The sequence below is a fragment of the Leptodactylus fuscus genome, chromosome 7 (assembly GCF_031893055.1).
Source record: "Leptodactylus fuscus isolate aLepFus1 chromosome 7, aLepFus1.hap2, whole genome shotgun sequence".
Classification (NCBI taxonomy): Eukaryota; Metazoa; Chordata; class Amphibia; order Anura; family Leptodactylidae; genus Leptodactylus; species Leptodactylus fuscus.
The window spans coordinates 3094805-3118546 of record NC_134271.1 but is presented as its reverse complement, the minus strand read 5'-3'; the positions used below and the strand labels follow the sequence as shown (position 1 = coordinate 3118546).

At 49.7% G+C, this 23742-nt stretch overlaps 1 protein-coding gene across 1 annotated transcript; it reads right to left on the bottom strand.

Annotated features, from left to right (window-relative positions):
• Positions 1-8736: 8736 nt before the first annotated feature.
• On the bottom strand, positions 8737-23739 carry DDB1 (damage specific DNA binding protein 1). The gene is made up of 26 exons (XM_075280801.1): positions 23573-23739; positions 19499-19647; positions 19043-19159; positions 18627-18963; positions 17978-18075; positions 17715-17873; positions 16820-16903; positions 15560-15676; positions 15377-15479; positions 14571-14646; positions 14378-14486; positions 14046-14224; positions 13413-13576; positions 13219-13326; positions 12929-13136; positions 12261-12356; positions 12031-12142; positions 11271-11394; positions 11025-11189; positions 10780-10874; positions 10504-10674; positions 10221-10330; positions 9912-10081; positions 9729-9831; positions 9453-9576; positions 8737-9378 (listed from the first exon to the last, which is right to left on the bottom strand). The coding sequence occupies exons 1-26, from the start codon at positions 23631-23633 to the stop codon at positions 9295-9297; spliced, it is 3423 nt and encodes a 1140-aa protein (XP_075136902.1). The 5' UTR covers positions 23634-23739; the 3' UTR covers positions 8737-9294.
• Between the last annotated feature and the right edge of the window lie 3 nt (positions 23740-23742).

Here is a 23742-nt window from a genome sequence, read left to right as displayed (position 1 = left end):
GGTCATGTGTATGAGGGGAGAGGGGTCATGTGTATGGGGGGAGAGGGGTCATGTGTATGGGGGGAGAGGGGTCATGTGTATGAGGGGAGAGGGGTCATGTGTATGGGGGGAGAGGGGTCATGTGTATGAGGGGAGAGGGGTCATGTGTATGAGGGGGAGAGGGGTCGTGTGTATGAGGGGAGAGGGGTCGTGTGTATGAGGGGACAGGGGTCGTGTGTATGAGGGGAGAGGGGTCGTGTGTATGAGGGGGAGAGGGGTCGTGTGTATGAGGGGACAGGGGTCGTGTGTATGAGGGGAGAGGGGTCGTGTGTATGAGGGGGAGAGGGGTCATGTGTATGAGGGGGAGAGGGGTCATGTGTATGAGGGGGAGAGGGGTCGTGTGTATGAGGGGAGAGGGGTCGTGTGTATGAGGGGGAGAGGGGTCGTGTGTATGAGGGGGAGAGGGGTCAGGGGTCATGTGTATGAGGGGGAGAGGGGTCGTGTGTATGAGGGGGAGAGGGGTCAGGGGTCATGTGTATGAGGGGGAGAGGGGTCGTGTGTATGAGGGGGAGAGGGGTCGTGTGTATGAGGGGGAGAGGGGTCGTGTGTATGAGGGGAGAGGGGTCGTGTGTATGAGGGGACAGGGGTCGTGTGTATGAGGGGAGAGGGGTCGTGTGTATGAGGGGAGAGGGGTCATGTGTATGAGGGGGAGAGGGGTCATGTGTATGAGGGGGAGAGGGGTCGTGTGTATGAGGGGAGAGGGGTCGTGTGTATGAGGGGACAGGGGTCGTGTGTATGAGGGGAGAGGGGTCATGTGTATGAGGGGGAGAGGGGAGAGGGGTCGTGTGTATGAGGGGACAGGGGTCGTGTGTATGAGGGGAGAGGGGTCATGTGTATGAGGGGGAGAGGGGTCATGTGTATGAGGGGGAGAGGGGTCGTGTGTATGAGGGGACAGGGGTCGTGTGTATGAGGGGGAGAGGGGTCGTGTGTATGAGGGGGAGAGGGGTCAGGGGTCATGTGTATGAGGGGAGAGGGGTCATGTGTATGAGGGGGAGAGGGGTCGTGTGTATGAGGGGAGAGGGGTCGTGTGTATGAGGGGACAGGGGTCATGTGTATGAGGGGAGAGGGGTCATGTGTATGAGGGGAGAGGGGTCATGTGTATGGGGGGAGAGGGGTCATGTGTATGAGGGGAGAGGGGTCATGTGTATGAGGGGGAGAGGGGTCGTGTGTATGGGGGGAGAGGGGTCATGTGTATGAGGGGAGAGGGGTCATGTGTATGGGGGGAGAGGGGTCATGTGTATGAGGGGAGAGGGGTCATGTGTATGGGGGGAGAGGGGTCATGTGTATGGGGGGAGAGGGGTCATGTGTATGGGGGGAGAGGGGTCATGTGTATGAGGGGAGAGGGGTCATGTGTATGGGGGGAGAGGGGTCATGTGTATGAGGGGAGAGGGGTCATGTGTATGAGGGGGAGAGGGGTCGTGTGTATGAGGGGAGAGGGGTCGTGTGTATGAGGGGACAGGGGTCGTGTGTATGAGGGGAGAGGGGTCGTGTGTATGAGGGGGAGAGGGGTCGTGTGTATGAGGGGACAGGGGTCGTGTGTATGAGGGGAGAGGGGTCGTGTGTATGAGGGGGAGAGGGGTCATGTGTATGAGGGGGAGAGGGGTCGTGTGTATGAGGGGACAGGGGTCGTGTGTATGAGGGGGAGAGGGGTCGTGTGTATGAGGGGGAGAGGGGTCAGGGGTCATGTGTATGAGGGGGAGAGGGGTCGTGTGTATGAGGGGGAGAGGGGTCAGGGGTCATGTGTATGAGGGGGAGAGGGGTCGTGTGTATGAGGGGGAGAGGGGTCGTGTGTATGAGGGGAGAGGGGTCGTGTGTATGAGGGGACAGGGGTCGTGTGTATGAGGGGAGAGGGGTCGTGTGTATGAGGGGAGAGGGGTCATGTGTATGAGGGGGAGAGGGGTCGTGTGTATGAGGGGAGAGGGGTCGTGTGTATGAGGGGAGAGGGGTCGTGTGTATGAGGGGACAGGGGTCGTGTGTATGAGGGGAGAGGGGTCGTGTGTATGAGGGGAGAGGGGTCGTGTGTATGAGGGGGAGAGGGGAGAGGGGTCGTGTGTATGAGGGGACAGGGGTCGTGTGTATGAGGGGAGAGGGGTCATGTGTATGAGGGGGAGAGGGGTCATGTGTATGAGGGGGAGAGGGGTCATGTGTATGAGGGGGAGAGGGGTCGTGTGTATGAGGGGACAGGGGTCGTGTGTATGAGGGGAGAGGGGTCATGTGTATGAGGGGGAGAGGGGAGAGGGGTCGTGTGTATGAGGGGAGAGGGGTCGTGTGTATGAGGGGAGAGGGGTCGTGTGTACGAGGGGAGAGGGGTCGTGTGTACGAGGGGAGAGGGGTCGTGTGTACGAGGGGAGAGGGGTCGTGTGTACGAGGGGAGAGGGGTCGTGTGTACGAGGGGAGAGGGGTCGTGTGTACGAGGGGAGAGGGGTCGTGTGTACGAGGGGACAGGGGTCGTGTGTATGAGGGGAGAGGGGTCGTGTGTACGAGGGGACAGGGGTCGTGTGTATGAGGGGAGAGGGGTCGTGTGTATGAGGGGAGAGGGGTCGTGTGTATGAGGGGAGAGGGGTCGTGTGTATGAGGGGGGGAGGGGTCAAGTGTATGAGGGGGGGGAGGGGTCAGGGGTCATGTGTATGAGAGGGAGAGGGGTCAGGGGTCATGTGTATGAGGGGGAGAGGGGTCAGGGGTCATGTGTATGAGGGGGAGAGGGGTCGTGTGTACGAGGGGAGAGGGGTCGTGTGTACGAGGGGGAGAGGGGTCGTGTGTACGAGGGGGAGAGGGGTCGTGTGTACGAGGGGGAGAGGGGTCGTGTGTACGAGGGGGAGAGGGGTCGTGTGTACGAGGGGGAGAGGGGTCGTGTGTACGAGGGGGAGAGGGGTCGTGTGTACGAGGGGGAGAGGGGTCGTGTGTACGAGGGGGAGAGGGGTCGTGTGTACGAGGGGGAGAGGGGTCGTGTGTACGAGGGGGAGAGGGGTCGTGTGTACGAGGGGGAGAGGGGTCGTGTGTACGAGGGGGAGAGGGGTCGTGTGTATGAGGGGGACAGGGGTCATGTGTATGAGGGGGAGAGGGGTCAGGGGTCATGTGTATGAGGGGGAGAGGGGTCATGTGTATGAGGGGGACAGGGGTCAAGTGTATGAGGGGGACAGGGGTCAAGTGTATGAGGGGGACAGGGGTCAGGTGTATGAGGGGGAGAGGGGTCATGTGTATGAGGGGAGAGGGGTCATGTGTATGAGGGACAGGGGTCGTGTATGAGGGGAGAGGGGTCATGTGTATGAGGGGGAGAGGGGTCAGGGGTCATGTGTATGAGGGGAGAGGGGTCAGGGGTCATGTGTATGAGGGGGAGAGGGGTCATGTGTATGAGGGGGGGAGGGGTCAGGGGTCATGTGTATGAGGGGGAGAGGGGTCAGGGGTCATGTGTATGAGGGGGAGAGGGGTCATGTGTATGAGGGGGAGAGGGGTCATGTGTATGAGGGGAGAGGGGTCAGGTGTATGAGGGACAGGGGTCATGTGTATGAGGGACAGGGGTCATGTGTATGAGGGGAGAGGGGTCATGTGTATGAGGGGGACAGGGGTCATGTGTATGAGGGGGGAGAGGGGTCAGGGGTCATGTGTATGAGGGGGAGAGGGGTCAGGGGTCATGTGTATGAGGGGGAGAGGGGTCAGGGGTCATGTGTATGAGGGGGAGAGGGGTCAGGGGTCATGTGTATGAGGGGGAGAGGGGTCAGGGGTCATGTGTATGAGGGGGAGAGGGGTCATGTGTATGAGGGGGAGAGGGGTCATGTGTATGAGGGGAGAGGGGTCAGGTGTATGAGGGACAGGGGTCATGTGTATGAGGGACAGGGGTCATGTGTATGAGGGGAGAGGGGTCATGTGTATGAGGGGGACAGGGGTCATGTGTATGAGGGGGAGAGGGGTCAGGGGTCATGTGTATGAGGGGGAGAGGGGTCAGGGGTCATGTGTATGAGGGGGAGAGGGGTCAGGGGTCATGTGTATGAGGGGAGAGGGGTCAGGGGTCATGTGTATGAGGGGGAGAGGGGTCATGTGTATGAGGGGGAGGGGTCATGTGTACGAGGGGAGAGGGGTCATGTGTATGAGGGGGAGAGGGGTCATGTGTATGAGGGGGAGAGGGGTCATGTGTACGAGGGAGAGGGGTCATGTGTACGAGGGGGACAGGGGTCATGTGTACGAGGGGGGACAGGGGTCACGTGTACGAGGGGGACAGGGGTCACGTGTACGAGGGGGACAGGGGTCACGTGTACGAGGGGGACAGGGGTCACGTGTACGAGGGGGAGAGGGGTCATGTGTATGAGGGGTCATGTGTACGAGGGGAGAGGGGTCATGTGTACGAGGGGGAGAGGGGTCATGTGTACGAGGGGGAGAGGGGTCATGTGTACGAGGGGGAGAGGGGTCATGTGTACGAGGGGGAGAGGGGTCATGTGTACGAGGGGGAGAGGGGTCATGTGTACGAGGGGGAGAGGGGTCATGTGTACGAGGGGGAGAGGGGTCATGTGTACGAGGGAGAGGGGTCATGTGTACGAGGGACAGGGGTCATGTGTATGAGGGGGAGAGGGGTCACTTGTATGTAATTGGTAAACGATTCTTACACGGTGCAGCCTAAGATACGTAATGGATGTGGTGCAGGGCACGTAAATCTCTCCCTACAGATGACATGCATTAACAAGGCAAAGGCTACACAGACAATTCGGCTGACAATTCGGAGAGGGGACCAAAGATCGCCCTGTCTCCTCGGGACACCTGAAGGAATGCAAATGAATGAGGCCAAGCACTGGTGGATCTTTTTGCATCTTGCTGTGTCTCACCGGGTCCTATGGCCATGGAGCATCTAATGTAATGAGGGCTCATACACTGGGCCATGTTATATCCCGCGCCATACTCATTGCATACTCCATTGGTTCCCATATGCATGGAGCAGACTATTACAATATACTTAGGGGCAAATTTATTAAAACTCACGTATCACAAGCCAGTCTTCATAAAGCAGGAATGATAAATCTCCCCTCTGTGAGTCAGTCCTGTAGCAAAACCCAAACAGCTCTGTAGGTAGTTAAACCAATGACAACAACTGGACATTACCTGCAGGAGAGCAACGTATTACTTCTTATGTCACTTATTTGTATAGCGCCATCATCAGGGCACCATGGACTCGGGGCCACAGTATAATGTCCCATAATCAAACACAATCTTGATATGAATTTTCCAAGCATTTCAAGTTCTACCGAACACAAACTTTTTGCGGTTTGTCACCCATGACCTACTATTCTATCTTCAGACCCCAGAGTCGAAGTGAAGGCGACATTCATGGCCGTGTTATTCGCCACCCCGCGGGTACGCACGCATCTTCTGCCACTTCTAGTTTGAATGAGACTTCAGGTCAAACCTCACGAATATCTGTGAGACAACTTTTGAGAGGTTCACCAACCCATACCCCCCTCCTGTAGTGTCCCGTAACCCGGGCTAATGTACAGTTGGCGCTGAGCCCCCTTACAGCCTCGGGCAACCACACATATTATAATAATCTGCCCCTGGCCATCATATTCTGCAGTGGGACACACATGGCCTCCCCTCCATCTAGCAATACTGTTACTGATTCTTTGCTGAACATGATTGATAAGATGCATCCAATCCAGACCAGCGCTGGTGCTGCAGGTAACAGTCTCTAACACAGCAACAGTCTCTTATAGCTTATAATACTCTGACACCCCTTGTATTGGTTAGCCTCACCTACCTGTTGTCACACATCGGGTGCCCTTTGCCTTCTTTACTTTGGTTGGTGGCTTAGCTGTACCCCTCTCATTCTGCACAGGGGGGGCTCTTGGATCTGCCGGTAATAGGGGTCTTTCTGTTGGTGTAGGCACACTCGTGCACGGTTCCCGCTCTGTCCATTCTTTTCAGCCGCCTTCCTTTATTACTGATCCATCATTGCTCCCATTCTGTTCACCAAGCGCTCATCGTGGTCCAGGCCACATACTGGTACACCATGTCCGCTAATAACAGCCCTTATGGCTATAAAGTCTCAGTGCACTGCCAGAGGTGCGAGACCTTATTCTGAGACCGGTCTAATAAGGGTATGTTCACATGCAGCTGAATATGTATCCCATGCAATAACTGTGGTTGTCTTTACAGTATGCGCAGTGTGCTATACCATGACCGGAGGCCAACAACTGGACCCTTAAAACGCTATTCCCAAAAACTGCCCGCGAGATCCAAACCTACAGAAACAGGTGATCAGCACTGCTCTAGGATCTCCCATAGAAGTTAATGGAAACCGCATAAGGCCGGGGCCCCACGGGACGTAAACACCGCGATTTGCCTGCAGCGGAAACACTGCAGGAAAAATCGCTGCGTTTTACAGTGCAAGCAAAGGGGATGGGATTCATGCAAATCCCTTGCCCACTTTGCGGAATACAATGCAGTGCGGACACGCTGCAATTTGCAAAGCCGTTGCGGCTTAGCAAATCACAGCATGTCAATTATATCTACGGAAACGCCAGCGGCTTTCCCGTAGATATAATGGGAAGAGAAAGTCCGCGGAGGAAAATTCTGTGAACTTTTTCTTCAAAGCGCTGCGGAAAGAACTGCAATGCCATCATGCAGCGGTTCAGCATTGCAATTATGACCCGTGGGGCCTGAGCTGCGGTATTTCCATAGGTTACAGAGATGGCAGAGTTATATGTGCTGCCTAAAACACACTCCGGGCTGTCATGTATAGATACCTACTAAATACAGGGCCTAAGCTGCCATGTACAATATACTGCAGTGCAGAAGTATGGCTGTATATTGTACGAGCAACTGAATTTTTAAGTCACTTTGTGGAACTAGGGGGAAATAAAAGTATTCATCCATAACTGAGAAGAGTCACAAAATCAGTGTTTTTCGGAGAAAAGCAGTCTAACAGCGCAGTGACTATAATGGCCGCAGATGGTGCACTTACACCGCCATCATACGCAGCACATTCACGATCGCTTACAGCATAAATAATGGCTGAAATCTACGTAAGGAGCTGGTGTAGATTTTATGGGGGGTGTACGGCTCCCTGAGGAGGCGGCTCATTCATACAGAATCCCCTCCCCCCCAGCAAAATTTTTTGCATATATATATATATATATATATATATATATATATATATATATATATATATATATATACACACACACATACATATATAGTAAAATAAAACATATCAAACCGGATAGAACCTTCATATTGCTAGAATTGTAACGACCTGCTGAAAGAAGTTACAATGTAATTTAAAGTGCATGTCATAAAAACAAAACCAATAAAGTTACTAAATCGCGGGGTTGTTTTCATGCCGTGCCCCTGAAAACATGAATAAAAGTTAAACAAAGCCTACCCCATATACCCCAAAACGTCGCCCTCTAGACTTGCCATGTAAGTCTATTAGGGAATCAATCTGACTCCCATAGAGCTGCATTATCCTTGAGAACACGGAGTGCATCAGAGGTGAAGAGAAGGGGTTTGTGCTCCAGAAGGGAGCACGTAACCTCAATCTCATACTACAGACACTCCGGGTATCAGAGCAGCGAGCGACAGCGTCATCAGAGGGAAGACTTCGCTGATTTCCCAACGTCTGACTAATCTGCGGTCTCAGACATCTTTACTAATACGACCGGTTCGCCCCTGCATCTTATTTTCATCAAAAAATGGGAAGAGATCCTAATAGAAAAGTGATGGGAAAGATCTCTAAGGAAATGTTTGGAGACTCTTCACTTCTGGTTTGCATTAAGATTCCTTCCCACTTCTGATAAGAAACAAAACCATAACAGAGAGCGACAACCCTCAGCATGATGTGAAGACGGTCTTAGCAGGGATTTCCCATCTTACAATCGTATCAGGGAGATACACTCAAATTCTTGTGATTGATGAGAACCCCCCCAATCTACAACTTATTCCCTATTCTGTACATAGGCCTTAGCTACTAAGAAGGAAAAATCCCTTTAAGTGCATGCAGAACGTCGCAGACAAAGGGATCCAAATGGCAAGCAATAGGAAAAAGTCTGGCGGGCCGTTCATAGACGTTGTATATAAGGATAAATGATGCTTTCTTCCATCCCTGCTGACAGTCTCCGTCCTCTGCCTGCTGGTATTAGCACTAGGCAGTGTTATATGGCAGGGGAGAAGAAATCATAATAAATTGTTCTCATTCTGCAGGCCGGGAATGTTTCCCTTCACTGTAATCTATTGCTATGAGAGCGGACGATGCCGTAATATAATGCATCAGGTTTTGCTTCAGCTCACATAGCAATTCCTTCCATTTACCTTCAGCCATATGTCATAGTGAGAATACATAGGTGTGATGTCTACAGCGGGCCCTGAGACGCTCAATGACGCACCGGTATACTACAGTAATACATGTCTATACCAAGTGTGTGTCGTACCTGACCAGTGCCAAGGGGGCAGTCAGCTGATCATTGGCGGAGTCAGACGGTTACCGATCCATATTAATTTTGCTTCCGATACAGATTTAGTCATTTCTCTTACAAACAGCACAGAATTATCTGTCCCTACGATCGGCTCACCCTGGACTGCCCCAAGGACGGTCATTTGTAGATCCAACCTGTGATCGATCCTTGGGAAAAACATGATGTGATATAAGCAGCGCCCGTCACACAAGAAATCGAGTTTCCGCACACACATCCATTCCAGTAACAACAAGAGGGCAACTTTTAATTCCAGTCTGATTTATTTCCTAAAATTTTGGAAAATAACCTCTCCCTTTTACCCTTTCTGTAAAGAGAAGACTGGAAGGGAGGGACACTGCACCATTAGGCAAAAACTAGCACGTGAAACACCCCACAGTTGCTGCAGATGACGTCACATGCCCTATTCCCTGCACAGGTTATGATGTCACAGCTCAGCTTTACTATGCAGATAGTCCATAGGGGGGGGCCCTACTTTTCACAACGTAATATATATGAAAAAATACATACAATATAGAAGAACAGCAATATGAATGGAGCAAAGGAGCCGGGCAGGGAGCAACCTGTACAACCACTCATTGTATGTCCTGAAGGCAGGAGGGTCTTCATTGCACTGATCACCTCTGGAAGCAAAGATGGAAGTGCCACTCGGGCAGCAAAGAGAGGTACTCCCACCCGAGACACTGACGGGATGCATACAAGCTTATCTTGCTGTCCTTCAGGCGCATGGGAGGCTGCTCCCACAATGCTTGGAGGATACTGGGGAAGCCTAAGGGGTAGACAAGATTGGGAGGGACACAAATCAGTGAATCCTGGTTAGCTCTTCCACAATCTTTATCAGGTCGTCCACTGTGGTCTCCCTCTTCATGCCGCTGCCATCATCAATCTGCAATAGAACAGCCGGCGTTTAGGACAACGTTCTGCATGGCAAACCATCAAACCGAAGCGCTCCGTCCTCACCTGTAGATTCGCTACCACCTCTTGCATCTTTGACCGACTGATGTCCAAAAAGCTCTCGATAAGATCTCCATCTATGAAGCCGGTGGCAGCTTCAGTCTTTCTCTCTGTATGGAATGACCTCCAGGTAATAAAGTATGTTAAGGAAAAGGTACAGAAAGGATTAAAAGAAAATACTAAAATGCAGCCGTATAAGGAGGAAGATCTGGCATGGACACGTGTAGTAAGTGCCAGGACTGGGGGGGTATTCATTCACCATGATCATAGTAATAAGGATATAAGGAGTGCTCAATCTTGCCCACACTCTTGATAACCTTGTTCAGTCTGTTCTGGACATCAAGTAGGAGATTGTACCAGCTCTCAGACACGGATGTCACCAGACCTGACAGACAAAGGGGTCAGTGTTACTAGACGTTACCATCATAGGACAAAGGAGACGTCAGGAACAGCCTCGGTACCTACCAATCATCCCATTTACAGTGCCAAAGAGCACCGAGCCTTGTGTCGGAGGAGAAGTCTCTCCAAGATTCTGCATGACCAGCGAGCCATGGCAGAAGACATTAACAAACTCCCCTAAGTGGAAGAGTCCGACCTCTTGTAAGTGTTGTCTCTCCTCATCTGTTGTGGCAGCGCTGGGATAGAAAAACAGAGAAGTTACACAATAGTCAGATTATTATAATCTACATGTGAAGTATATAACCCCCCCCCCACCCACACACCATAATATAACCCGCAGCCACTACTCATAGGCAGCCTGCGGTCAGGACTCACCTGTCTTTCTGGCACACAAACAAGTTAAACGCATTTTCTGCTCCCAAGAAGTTATCGTCGTCTAATATCTCCACCGCGCTCATCCAGTTGGGGTTAAAATCCCGGGCAATCTGTATAAAGAATAACTATGTAATACAAACCTATCCAATAATACCGAGGATACCATATATCCAACAACTGATCCACAACACAGACGAAGGGACCAAGGAGTAGAGACAGACGGAAATCTCTGAATGGGATTGGCAGGGAACCCTTTACCAACAACGTTCCCCACATCTCGTACCTCCTCAAAGTTCCCCTCCATGGGTTTGTAGGCCAGCAGCAGCACGGAACGCATCAGGTCTCCCACCAGGATAAAATCCCCCTTGGTTTTCAAATACAGAGCCATGATATTGTTGTAGTGGTTGCATTCTGTGCGCAGCTCCTTCTCGGCGGTCCATTCATACAGACGGACCTGCGCAACACAAAGGAGAACAAAAACCGTCACTCGGCTTCATGTAACTAAACGACAGTAGAGTTCAGTCATTGTAAGAGATCCGGGCAGTCCCCGAAATCTTACCGTGCTGTTGATGCTGGCCAGTAGCTTTCCATTGAATTCGACCATGGAGTAGACGGCTCCCTTCACCTCCTTCTCTGCCACGGTCTGCAGCTTCCCTGTGGACACCAACACTTGTATTAACCCCTTGAGTAGTATTTAGCATCATTTACAGATGGCAAAGTGTAGAAAACTTATTTACACATAAGAAATCCAGCAACACTCCCTGTCCTACGAGCAACATCCAAAGATATCCAATATCCACTCACCATCAGAATACTGGAACACTACAATCCTTCCTTGCTTGGGTTCGGCCTCATCTGGGTACACCATGGCAGTCCCCACAATGAAGTAAGTGCTTGGATCTTTTCCCAGCTTGCAGGACACCAGGCTGAGGGTGTATTCATTCTGCAGGAACTGGTGAGTGTGCAGGACTAACCAAAAGATAAAAACACCAATAAGACTTGTGTGTCCAATTAAGGTCGGTTTACAATGACAGCGCATTCATTCATTACCTTCAAACGTATGTTGGTCTATGATCAGGAGGTTATGGACCTCTATTTCTTCTCCAAATGAGGTTTCGTGGGGGGACGTGCTCCCTGAAAACAGCTTACTACTGCTCACACTGGATGAGAGGGCCTGGGAGGATGCAAGACATGTCGTAGCACAAAATGAAAAATAGGAAACATCTAGACGTCATTACAGAACATGTATATCTATAGTCTTAAAGGGGTTGTCTAGCCAAAGAAAATTATTTAAAGTGAGTCTATGTGGGGGCCTTTACAAGAAACGGAAACATCTTTGTGGCCACAAACCTATATAACAATACAGAGATGATCATCATTTATTCGTATGCAAATCAGCCTCAGGTGCACCATGGGCGGGGCCTGGTTTGCAAGGTTATAAATATGAACTATGGCTGAAGGGGCAACACTGGGCTGCAATTTTAGAGGACGTTCATAGATCAGAAGAACAGGAGACCATAAAGTCCCTCATGCCTTCTCCTTGGAGGATCCCTGCACTTTTGTGACCAACACTCCATTCGCTGCTATAGGACTGCCAGGACGGTAATCTCTGACAGCGCTTGCAGTGAATGGAGTGTCAGTCACATAAGCTCACTGGTGCGCCATTCACAAGGATTAGGGGCTTTTGTGCCTCCATTTCCGGGAAGAGGTGGTCAGACTCCCATGATAGTGTCCTTAATGGGGCAAACCCTATATTTACTGGATGAGCTGACAGTATATATGGCTGTATGACAGTAACATTCCCACTGACCTGGGTACTGGCACTGGGTCGGAGCGGAGAGCTGCCTCCACTAGCATCCTGCATCTCAGTTCGGCTGGAGAGCACCCCAAAACACTGAGACACCTCCTGATAGCAAATCTTCCTGCAATAAACCAGACAATGACAACTTATGAGTAGGAGGAATCTTTATACAATTTGTCGTCAGTGGTGATGAGATGAACGAATCGCATGTCACCCTATGGTAGTCACTGCAGACCCACCTGGGGGACTCGTACAGAGGGACTGTCCTGATATGAAGCTTCTGGATTTCGTCGATCGTTCCTATGGTGAGCGTGCTGTTATTTGCTAGGGCCAAACTGTAAATTAAAAAAAAAGGGTTAAAAGCTCATATGCAGACTTGTAGTTTTAGTTATACCCAAGACATTGCTTTATGTATCTAGTGCCATTGGTCAGACACAGCTAGGAATCCCTCCTCCATGTCAGACAGATGCGAAGGATTGCTCAGTCTCTCCTCCTGGCGATCTATAATCCCTTGTCTGTGCACACTGCTTCCAGGTTTGAGCCCTGATAAGGCTACAGTAGTGTCTTGAGCAGCAATTCTGATACCTCTGTATGTAAGTCCAAAGAGAACGGCTTACAGCAAGCAATGAGCCAAAAACCAGGAGGCAGAGGGTGCAGTGCACAGAGGATCACTATGCAGAGACCTGGAGAGATGACTGAGCATGCCTGTCTACCAGCACTCACCTCAGTCGGTGGTCGCGCACATTCCTATACACCTTGGACACCAGGTGGCACTATACTATATAAGTAAATGTCATAGCTCGCTGGATCATTTTAACAGCATGTAAATGCAAACAATCCAAGCACGAATAATTCAGTACTAGGACTGTTCTCCTTATCTTCTAAACCAACTAAAAGCAGGACTTGCCTGTCCGGATAGCCCTCAGAGTTCAGGGGGCACATATAGTTGACCTCTTTTAGGTTGACGTTGGAGAAGACCAGCTTATGGTTGCTGCTGTAGATAACTGTGGGCCGGTCAGAGCAAGCAAATACATTTGTTGTGGACAGAGATCGGAAAGTCCTCAAAACTGTGGGCTGTGTCCCCAGGGTCACCTTCTTCCTGTCACTTAAAAGACCTGAGCGGTAAGAGGAATGGAAATAGTTAATGACATGTATTGCAGGTAAGTGAGGAGCCTAAACGGTGCGGCCGACACTGACCTGTTTCTGTATTGAGGCTGAAGTAGAAGAGCGCCCCATCTCCTAGTGCACACAGCAGGTAGTGACTGTTCTCAAAGGAGGTCATGAGGATAGACCTGGGGATAATCTCTGGAGGAGAAATTAAAATAAAATATATTATTTTCACCAAATGCTACAAATCCATCGCCCTCGAGCACGTAGCCTGCGTCACTTACCTCCACCCAGCATCTCTTTGTGTAATAACTGAAATCCTGGCAAGCTAAGGATTCGTGCTGAGATATCTGTCCACAAACCAATCGCGCAAAGTGTGGACTGAGCATCGCTGCCGCCCAAAGGAGTGACATCCAGACAGGCAACCTCGTGCTCCATCTCAGTGCAGCTGTTGGGACAGATAGGATTGGAAGTGACAATTAGGAGACAGTTTTGTTAAGAATTTTCCAAAAATTTCAGGGTTTGTCTGAACATTAAATGTTTGTGAACTCTCCTCAGACCCTGCATATAATAAGCGGACGTCCAGGGGAGGTCTGGATAACATTAAACACTAAGATCCTCACCTCTCATGGGCTCTCGTGGCCTCTTCTGACATCGCAACCCCCAGAGTCACGGATGAGGCCTGTGATTGGACCTTAGTGGTGACCTTGGGGCGCATGATGTCAAGAGAGGCTGCAACAAGCTGGCGGGTGGTGACCGTATGCCAGGAATGAAGACTGAATACTCAGGAGAGGTCTGAAGAGGAGGATAATAGCACTTCTAGTTCAGACCAGACAAGTTTGGTTCAGAATGAAACAGGGGGGCGAACCTTGTTGGTAATGATCCGGCCTTTAAGTGATTGAGATCAATGGCCTTACCTGATCTGTTTCAGCTCTCCGGGGTGGATTTCCAGATAGTAGAGGACTCTTCCCACTGCAAGCAGTACTTGGCGGCTGTTGCAGGAGCACACACTGACTTTACGACCTTGCGGCTCTTTCCATTCACTGACCAGGCTTTGTGGGTCCTGTGATACAAGTCGCACTGATGCGGAGGTGATCTGAAATACATTCATGTAATAATATATACAAAGCCACCATATACAGTCACATATAAACAAAATACAACACTTTCATGTAATATTTGCAAGTAGAAAATTGCAAACAACAATATTTGAGGTCTCTCTATAATATGTGAATGTGTGTGCCATTACCTGAATGAGCTGCTGATGGGCCACGTTCCCACAGAAGAAGGTTTGCTGGTCATCCACAAAGCCTGCCAGGTCCGTTTCTTCTACTTCTTCCCCAGACAAAGTCAAGACTCTGTAGGAGAATTAGACATTAGGATGGTGAAATAAGAGTGGAGATTTGCTCCAGGCTATATAAGCATATAAGATCCTAACGTACCTGGTCTGTCCCACAAAAGACAAAACCAAAGTGTCGTCCGTCTCACGACTGGCAGTGACCCGGAGCGGCCACAAGCCTGGTGGAGAGCAGAAACGTCATTGCACAACAGGGAAAAGAAAGTCACAATATCCTTAAGCATCAGGAGAATAAAAAGACAAGTAAAAATATTTTCATTCTTGGCGTTGTCTTTGCTAAGCCATTTGTCTTCAACACCAAGCCCTGAACATTAATATGGGGGGGAGGGGAGCTAAACAAAGAAAATGAACAAGAATATAAAACAATATTTCTTTCCTTGTCTCCTTCTTGTTCCTACTTTATTGCATATTACAATTAAAACTGAGGATTATATGCAGGTACAGACACACATGGTAGCACACGGCCAAAACTCCATCTATGGTGGGCAGCGGCCACTGGACTTGGCATTAAAATCCTGAATCCATTGGCCACTAAAGGTGGGCATGGTCTCAGCCATACGTGGCTGCCGCAATGTGTCTATACCATTAATACGTTTTCTCCCTGTACAACATGAGCTCAGCCATGTCCCTAGTGACATCTGTTTGGTGCAGGAGCCCCCGTATTGTGCCCGTCTGCAGTGAGACAAAAACACAGTGCAAGGAGCAGATCAGTAAGAGGTTAACCCATTGGTTCTCGCTAAGATTTCTACGTGACTATTCATACAGACCATGCTGCAGATTTATAGTGAGGACATCTTTACATTTCTTGGAGTAGTGTTCCTTTAAGGATGTGTCTGACCACACACCAACAGTATAGGAAACAAGTCGCTTGTCTCTAAGTTTCAGCATTACCTTTGATCCCTGGTAGGTCAATGCTGGCGTGTTCATGGATACCGATCCCGTTCCTGATAATTCGCAGTGAACCTTCCTTAAAGGCTCCAGAGCAGGTAACAAGCTGTGGGCAGAGAAAGAAAATATAAGAAAGTGTGCAAAGAAATGGAAAGCAGATGAGAAATGAAAGTAGAGGAGTCTTACCTGTCCCTGACCCTGTCTCTCAAGGTCTACAACACACATGTCCACAATGGGGCCCAAGTTAGTGAACGTTTCCATTGCTACAACATATGAGCCCTGCTCATTACTGTCCGCTGTGAGCTATGGAGATACAAGAGTATTATATGTGAGGATAACAGCCCACACTATATATATACACATGGCACAGGGGTTATAGCAAGACTACTACTACCATGCACAGAATAGGCCATAAGTGCAAGGTTGCTGACTCAGGAGAATGAGGGTCCCTGTCCCCCAGATGAACATAGTGACAGTCAATTCATGTATTACGGCACTGCTGGAGATAGAGGATCATTATATGCAACGCCGCTCCAGCAGTCCCGTACGGATGAATGTAGTCGACGTGCACATACCCAGGAGAACATGGGATCCCTGTTCATGTAATCGGGCCACAAATCCCACTACAAGTTAGGAACCTTCACACAAGTGGGGCAATTCCAGGCCAAGGGTCTTATGACCCCTCCTTACAAAGGATGCTGGGAATCTGGAGATTCTGAAAGGATTATGTCTTCTACACAACTACCATCATGGTTTGCTTTTACAATAAGCCAAGTGTAGACACAAAGCTGCAGACTAGAGGAGCCTTGCAGACTATTCAGGGAGATAGTTTCATTATTTTAGCAGATCAACAAAAGGTGAAAGCTAAGGATCAGGAGGAAACCTCTCGGTACAATCGCTGGCTACCAGGCCCGGGCATTCACCAGCCCCACAACCAGCGGGGAATGTCTTATTCATTGATAAACCAGAATGGATTTTGCCTCTGTGTCGTAGGACGGAGACGTCTACAAACCAGAACACGGCTCTAAGGAAAAGGAAAGAAACCTGCCCGGCAGGTGCCAAAGAGATTAGTGTTTTAGAGCTGGTCTGAAGTATTGCTTCCATTAAGGGATTTTCTAGACTTAACTTAAACTGGTCACTTCAAGTCAGAGAGTCCAAGTCCTGGAGACTGCCAAGATGTGTCCTGCAGGCTTCATGTATGTTTCCTGCCGCCACCTCCTGTGTAACACTAACAATGGATGGGAGCCTTGGCCAAAAATGATGGAGAGTGCAAGGACGCCACCTTGTGGCACAACTGGGGTACTGCGTGACAATACTAAATCACTGTCTCGTCTCTATGTGGTTCGAAAAGATCCAAGAACTGGTTCAGTAACTGAATTTATGGCAATGCTGCAAATAAAACACACACTATAGGATAAAGCATGATTTAATATGTGCAAAGCTTACCTTGACCAGCTGGGAATCTCCAAGTCGGGAGCCTACAAACACGACGCCATTATCCAGGTAAGTGAGACATTCTGCAATGGACGTCTACAAGAGAAGAATAAACCAGATTTATGGGAACGTCCCCTTACCAAGTAGGGGGCAACTCCGAGAATGACTGTGTGAGCAGAGGCTACAGCTAACACCAGTACTGTGCAATGTATGGAGTATTCCTGGGAGGTCTTGGCTCCTGCAGCAACGCTATACTATAAACTGCAGATAGAAGGTTGAGGTTTGGGGTGTTTTTTTTTTGTTTTGTTTTTTAACTTAAAACCCTTGACAAGGCTAACTTTTGTTTGGGGGCAGGAAATCTGCATGTTATAGATGAATATATACAGAGGAGCGTGTGACTACACACATCATTCTACTTAGGCCATTGAAACACATTGGGGCAGGTTTATTAACAAGTCACTATTTTTGGACCAAATTTTATGACTTTTCAATTTTCCCAAAAAAGGGGTGCGACAAAGGTCTTTAAGGGGGAAGGGACCATCAGCCAGCCAGAATTATCATCATTTATGCCACTTTTCCCCTGCGGGTGCAGGGCCCAGCATACGGTGTGCGTTATTTATGAGAAAGCCTAGGCCTCATCATAAATTAGGTGCCTACTACACTGCCTCAATCTTCATTAATCTGCCCCACTGTCTCTGCTTCAGATTATTGGCGTCCATGACCAAGAGCAGACGGCGGGTGCAGCGTGGGTATGGGGTTTGGCGAAATCCCATCCACTTTGCAACTACTGTAATTTGCAGCAGGTTGGCCGCTGGCGACTCATCCGGTGATTAATCTGCTGCAAAATCAGAGGCCTGAATCAGAGAAATGGATAAAACCTCCTACAAATGATAAGTAAAGGCCTTACCTCCCCCAGTAGCTCCACCCGGAGATCCTTCAGAGTGACACTTCCATCCATCTGCTCTTCCTTCTCCAGCAGCAACATAAATAAGCGACCCTCCATGTCTCCGAGAAGATAGCGGGAGCCGTTCACATCCACACGATTATGACACACAATTGTACTTTGCTGCAAAATATATAGATCAGATATATCATACACTGTAAATAGTTAGAAGAGATGGAAATGTAATGGTCACTGAGAACATCCCCAGGAGTCCACGGACAACTCACCTTAATAATCGGAGGAGCTATTGCCAGGTATTTTTCACCATTGTGGTAAGTTATGGACTCTTGGCCTATTATAATGGCTCCTCCAAACGGCTCTGGAACTGATAACAGGCACAAGGAGTCAGAATACAGACTAGGGAGGCAAATACAGAGACTGTACATTATACTTAAAGGAACATTCAGGTAGCCTAGTCCCCATGGTGGAGGCCGCCCAGATCAGGAGGGCACAAGCCATGCGGTCAATGAATATTTTCTGTAGCGCTTCTGCAGTTTCAGGGGTAAAGGCCCGTTCAATCCCCATTATAGTCCTTGAAACATAAATGTTTCTTCTTTATGGCCTCGTCTTAGGTCGTACTATACTATATTATGGGCATTGAATACAGTCGTGAAGAGCAGATTGGTGCTGGGGCCGTCTATCAGCCCTCTACCTATCCTAAGAGCTGTTCTGGCAGCACAAGGAGGACCCTAAACAATATTAGGTCTTAATGTTACGGTTGGTGAGCCTCCATTATAGTCTATGGGGTCCATGTGCTTTCATAAGCTCACCGCTTGCCAATGTGTTCAGTATTCGATTGGGGGGGTCCCATGTGACTCCCCGAACCGATTACCGAAAGCATACCGTAATGCTTGGAGCGTCATTATCTATAGGTACCTGCGATCACCATGGACGCCTCTGCCTCCACATTTTCCTGCTTCCATGGACCTTTGCTGAATTCCTTTTCCCTGAGGGAGACCTCATAAGTTTTGACATGACGGCCCTGAGGATCTTGGTACACAAAGCAAATAGTGGGGGCCTGACAGCTGTACAAGAACTTGACATCGATGACGTGCAGCTCCTCCAGACGGATGTTGAACGCTTTTAACTCCTTATTGTCTCTCTCAAGGGGGATTACTTTGAACAGACCATCATACAGACGCAATCCAATCATGCGGCAGTCTGGATCAATGATCCCAATGATTCCGGTTTCGGATGGTCGGCCGATGCGATCCTGGTGAAACAGAAGATGAAGATTTAGCATATAGCAACCCAGCATAGAACGAATAACATAACAATGGGGTTTGTAGTACCTGTACATTGCCATGAGCGCGGGTGATGATATCAATGCTGTCTCCGGTCTGCTTGTATTCCAGGATACAGGCGTTGTATTTCGCAGTCAGTACAAAGAGCAGATCTTTACTCTCCCCCTGGACAAAGAAAGACAATTCATTAATAAAATAACAAATCTAACCGTCCCCTACAGATGGGTGAAGCACCCGGGTACGTGTGACCTGCTGCCCCATTTATACAGGGCACTGGGACCCCAATCTTGTAAACTGTGGGGGGCCCTGTATTCAGACCTAATAGTCATCACTTGCCCTGTGGATAAGCAATTACTTGGAATTACCAGAATACCCCTTTAAGCAATGTCCTATCATGACTGCACTAGCGGGCACAGCTTCAGCACATGGTCAAGTGGCCAAGACATTTGGTTAAACCTCCAGGGTCTGCACCTAGAAGCTCCCAACAGGGCTCAGCGCGGTTACCTTGGGTCTGAACAGCTCCATGACGGCAATCTTTCCATACATCCCAACCTCCTTTACAGGACGCAGCCCCTCCGGCGTCACCACATAGATCTCAAGGCGTGTGTTCTTGGCTATGAGCAGATTCAAGTCATCTTCAGATGTGAAGTGTCCTGTAAGAAAGTGAATATTCATATTAGTCAAAGATCCATTATTCAATGCATCCTATGATAGCAGATGGTTTATCATCAAAGCTGTTGACACAGAAGGGGGGGGGGGGGACATCACTGGCACAGAGGGATGATACTGAGGTGCACATTTGGCGTACGGGCCACAAGTCCTGATCCATTCCTCGCCCACAGATTCACCTCACTCCAGTTTTCTGGTCATAATGGAAATACCTGGTGTAGCTTATCCTTCTGGCACTGGGACATCTGATAGATTTATGAAGAGGACGCAGTCTCCATAAATCTCTTAATTGCACCAGGTGGAGCTTTTATCGAGACTGGCATGCGATCCACCAGTCTTAATAAACTTGCCCCAATGTCTACACAGAGCTCTTGTGATCCGGATTATGGGTGGTGTCCTCTTATAGGATCGCTGCCATACAAGGAGGATATTAGGTAACCATTGGCAGCAATTCCCTCATCTAAGCAGCTTAAAATGTGATAAAGCAGAAGATAAGACAGACAAGCTGATACTGGCCCGGACTATACTGAAACTCCAAGGCTTAAAGGAAAACCGGAAATCTCGTAACGTACGTTCATTGTTAGAGGACCATTATCTACTGCAATGTATTAGGCTGAAGCCTGCCAGTTGCTTCCAGCTCTGGTCTCTGATGACAGTGGATTATGGACGGCCGCTCGCTCTGATATTGATAGTCTATCCTATGGAGAGGACATCACAAAAACTTGGCCAGGGCGCAACACGGTGGCTCAGTGGTTAGCAAGGCAGCCTTGCAGCGCTGGAGTCCTGGGTTTGAAGACGAGGGTTCATTCACACCCACTGGAGAACCCCTCTAGCAAAGCAAGCTGTATTTACTCTTGGCGACAGATTTTTGGTTCCACCATTTGTTCTTCATTTATTCTACTACAGAAATGATGCAGCAACTTGTCATTGTGGCAGCAAATCATTGACCACAGCACTGAGGCGACTGCCTGGTGTCATCACATATCACAATGACAAGTCTCTGCTTCCAGGAAACCATCAGCATGGAGAATGACAGGCAAAGGACAAAAAATTAATCCTGCATATCCATGTGAAAAACCTCTGCAACATGTAGGTGATATTTATAACAAAAAACCAAACCTCATCCATGTGACCAGTCCTGTAATACTCTGTGCCTTAAAGGGGTTCTCTGACTCTAAATGTATCTGACCTGGGGTGGGGTCCGCACCTGCCCCTATACAGACCAGCAGTTCAGTCTGCCTCTATTAAAGTAACAGGAGCCCCGGGCACTGTATAGAGGAGGTGATGGGGGCACTGCAGGTATTACCTGAATAGGAGCAGCCGCTGCCTGACAACTGCACCAGGGGCTGGAGCTGATGATCTGTGGGGTGTGGGTGTCAGACTCCCACAAATCAGATATTGATGACCCAATTCTGTGGATAGGTCATCAGGATGAAATATACATTTGGGGACAAAAAAACTCCTTTAAAAGGGAGGTACTCCTATCTGGTCACTTATGGCTACACCCACATTAATCTGGAATATGGGGGTCCTCTGATCGCCATCTCGTGACTGCAGTGGTCACACAAGCTGTTTACTTCTTATAAGTGCAAAGAAATGACTGAGAAGGTGACATGTAAATATAGTTATAAATGCACAGGTGGGAGACCCCTTTAAAGGGAGGTGGCAGAAGCTTCTGGGACTGTCCCATTACTTGGAATGGAATCTGCAGAAATCTAAGGCCCGGGATCACAGAGGCCGACGCTGGATGATAACCCTGGCGGATCCTTACAAGGTTTCCTCTTAATTTTTTGGTGTATCCTGACACATTTAAGCTATACCCCCTTTATAGCTGAGAATTCACACCGCACATCTAGGATGTCTAACTTTTTTAAACCCAAACTAGATGAGCCACAGACTCAATACAAAGAAGGGCCAAGTGGGGTGACACTATAAACCTGTCTGCCAGCAAAATAATCTCATACAGATACAAAGAGCGGACAGAACTTCTGCAGAATATCTGAATATACATGAAAGGGGATACAGACACCTCCACCGATCACATACTGATAACGTATCCTAAAGATTGGTTATCAATACATAATCAGTGGTGTCTGACTCCAAGACCCTCACAGATCAGCTGAAGAGCCTGCAGCCCAAGCACAGCGCTGTACATTACACAGTGGCCTCTGCTTGGTATTGCAGCTCAGTCTCATTTACTTGAATGGGGCTGAGCTGCTCCTGTTCTACGTCATCATCGGTCTGGCAGAATACTTCTCTTTCATGTGGATGTCTGTAAGCAGCAGGTACCAAAATCCATGTAAAAAAGTCACTAGTGTGAACAGGTTCTATGTGTCTTAAAGCACGGAACTTATTTCAGAACTACAGCGGCTCCAATTTATTATGGTGGATACGAATAGACACTGGCGTGAACATCAGGTGTCTTGATACTTCTAATTTAGGCAAGAAATGTTTTTACATGCTCGACGTACGTGTGCGGATTGCCAGAAATGAGGGCGTGGCTTAAATGTGCCAAAATACTGCTGAATCCTGACCCAAAGTAAGAAACTAAAGGCCGGTATGAATACAGCCCGATCAGTCTAAAGATCCACCAGGTTTATGGCCCGGCATCAGGCACTGTGATAGATCTGGAGTACGATCAGATGGCTGCACTGACTATTAATAAATCTGGGCCAATGCCATCCTGTGGCCAGAGAGTGCAGTGTAGCGCCACCTGCAGTGCACATAGTGATAACGCTGTCACATTGTACATAAGCACTGACACGAATACAGAGAGAAGACGACAGAGAAGGCAACGCAACCAAAGTGTCTGTGCAGATCCAGACTTGTGCAGATCCCCCAGCCTTGTATACCCTCACCCTTGTGTAGCCACCCCCGTGTATACCCTCACCCTTGTGTAGCCCCCGGCCTTGTATACCCTCACCCTTGTACAGCCCCCCAGCCTTGTATACCCTCACCCTTGTGTAGCCCCCCAGCCTTGTGCAGACCCCAGCCTTGTATACCCTCAGCCTTGTGTAGCCCCCCCCCCGTGTATACCCTCAGCCTTGTGTAGCCCCCCCCGTGTATACCCTCACCCTTGTGCAGACCCCCCACCCTTGTATACCCTCAGCCTTATGTAGCCCCCCACCCGTGTATACCCTCACCCTTGTGCAGCCCCCCACCCTTGTATACCCTCAGCCTTGTATACCCTCACCCTTGTGCAGCCCCCCACCCTTGTATACCCTCACCCTTGTGTAGCCCCTCAGCCTTGTATACCCTCACCCTTGTGTAGCCCCCCACCCTTGTATACCCTCAGCCTTGTGTAGCCACCCCCGTGTATACCCTCACCCTTGTGCAGCCCCCCACCCTTGTATACCCTTACCCTTGTGTAGCCCCTCAGCCTTGTATACCCTCACCCTTGTGCAGCCCCCCACCCTTGTATACCCTTACCCTTGTGTAGCCCCTCAGCCTTGTATACCCTCACCCTTGTGTAGCCCCCCACCCTTGTATACCCTTACCCTTGTGTAGCCCCTCACCCTTGTATACCCTCACCCTTGTGCAGCCCCCCACCCTTGTATACCCTCACCCTTGTGCAGCCCCCCACCCTTGTATACCCTCACCCTTGTATACCCTCACCCTTGTACAGCCCCTCACCCTTGTGCAGCCCCCCACCCTTGTATACCCTCACCCTTGTGTAGCCCCCCACCCTTGTGTAGCCCCTCACCCTTGTATACCCTCAGCCTTGTGCAGCCATGGCACTATATAGAATATAACAGGTCACTTCCAAGTAGTAAGATAAACCAGGGCCCCTTCAGACGTGTATACAGCTGTGGGGGAGGAGAGGTAAACACTGGCCGTCACCCTGCGGCTCACAAGCGGTTACAACTGAGGCTTCAGGCCCGGCCGGGTCACCTCCCCCCGGGCACTGACCTGTCACACAGGCGTTCACCGCTGTCGGCTTCTGCGCTGTCACCACGTAGTTGTACGACATGTTGTCACCGGGCTGAGCTCCTGTCGCTGCAATGCACCAAGCGACAGGCGCGAAAACAGACAGCAACAGGCCGTCTGTCACCGGAACCGGAAGAAAGGGCGATAGAGAG

Excerpts from the sequence above, each read along its gene's own strand:
- DDB1 (XM_075280801.1), bottom strand. The coding sequence starts at position 23,633 with ATGTCGTACAACTACGTGGTGACAGCGCAGAAGCCGACAGCGGTGAAC. Across the intron at positions 18,076-18,626 it reads GGCGTCCATGGTGATCGCAG|TTCCAGAGCCGTTTGGAGGA; the intron begins GTACCTATAGAT and ends GCCTGTTATCAG. Across the intron at positions 14,487-14,570 it reads TCTTTTGTGGGACAGACCAG|AGTCTTGACTTTGTCTGGGG; the intron begins GTACGTTAGGAT and ends ATTCTCCTACAG.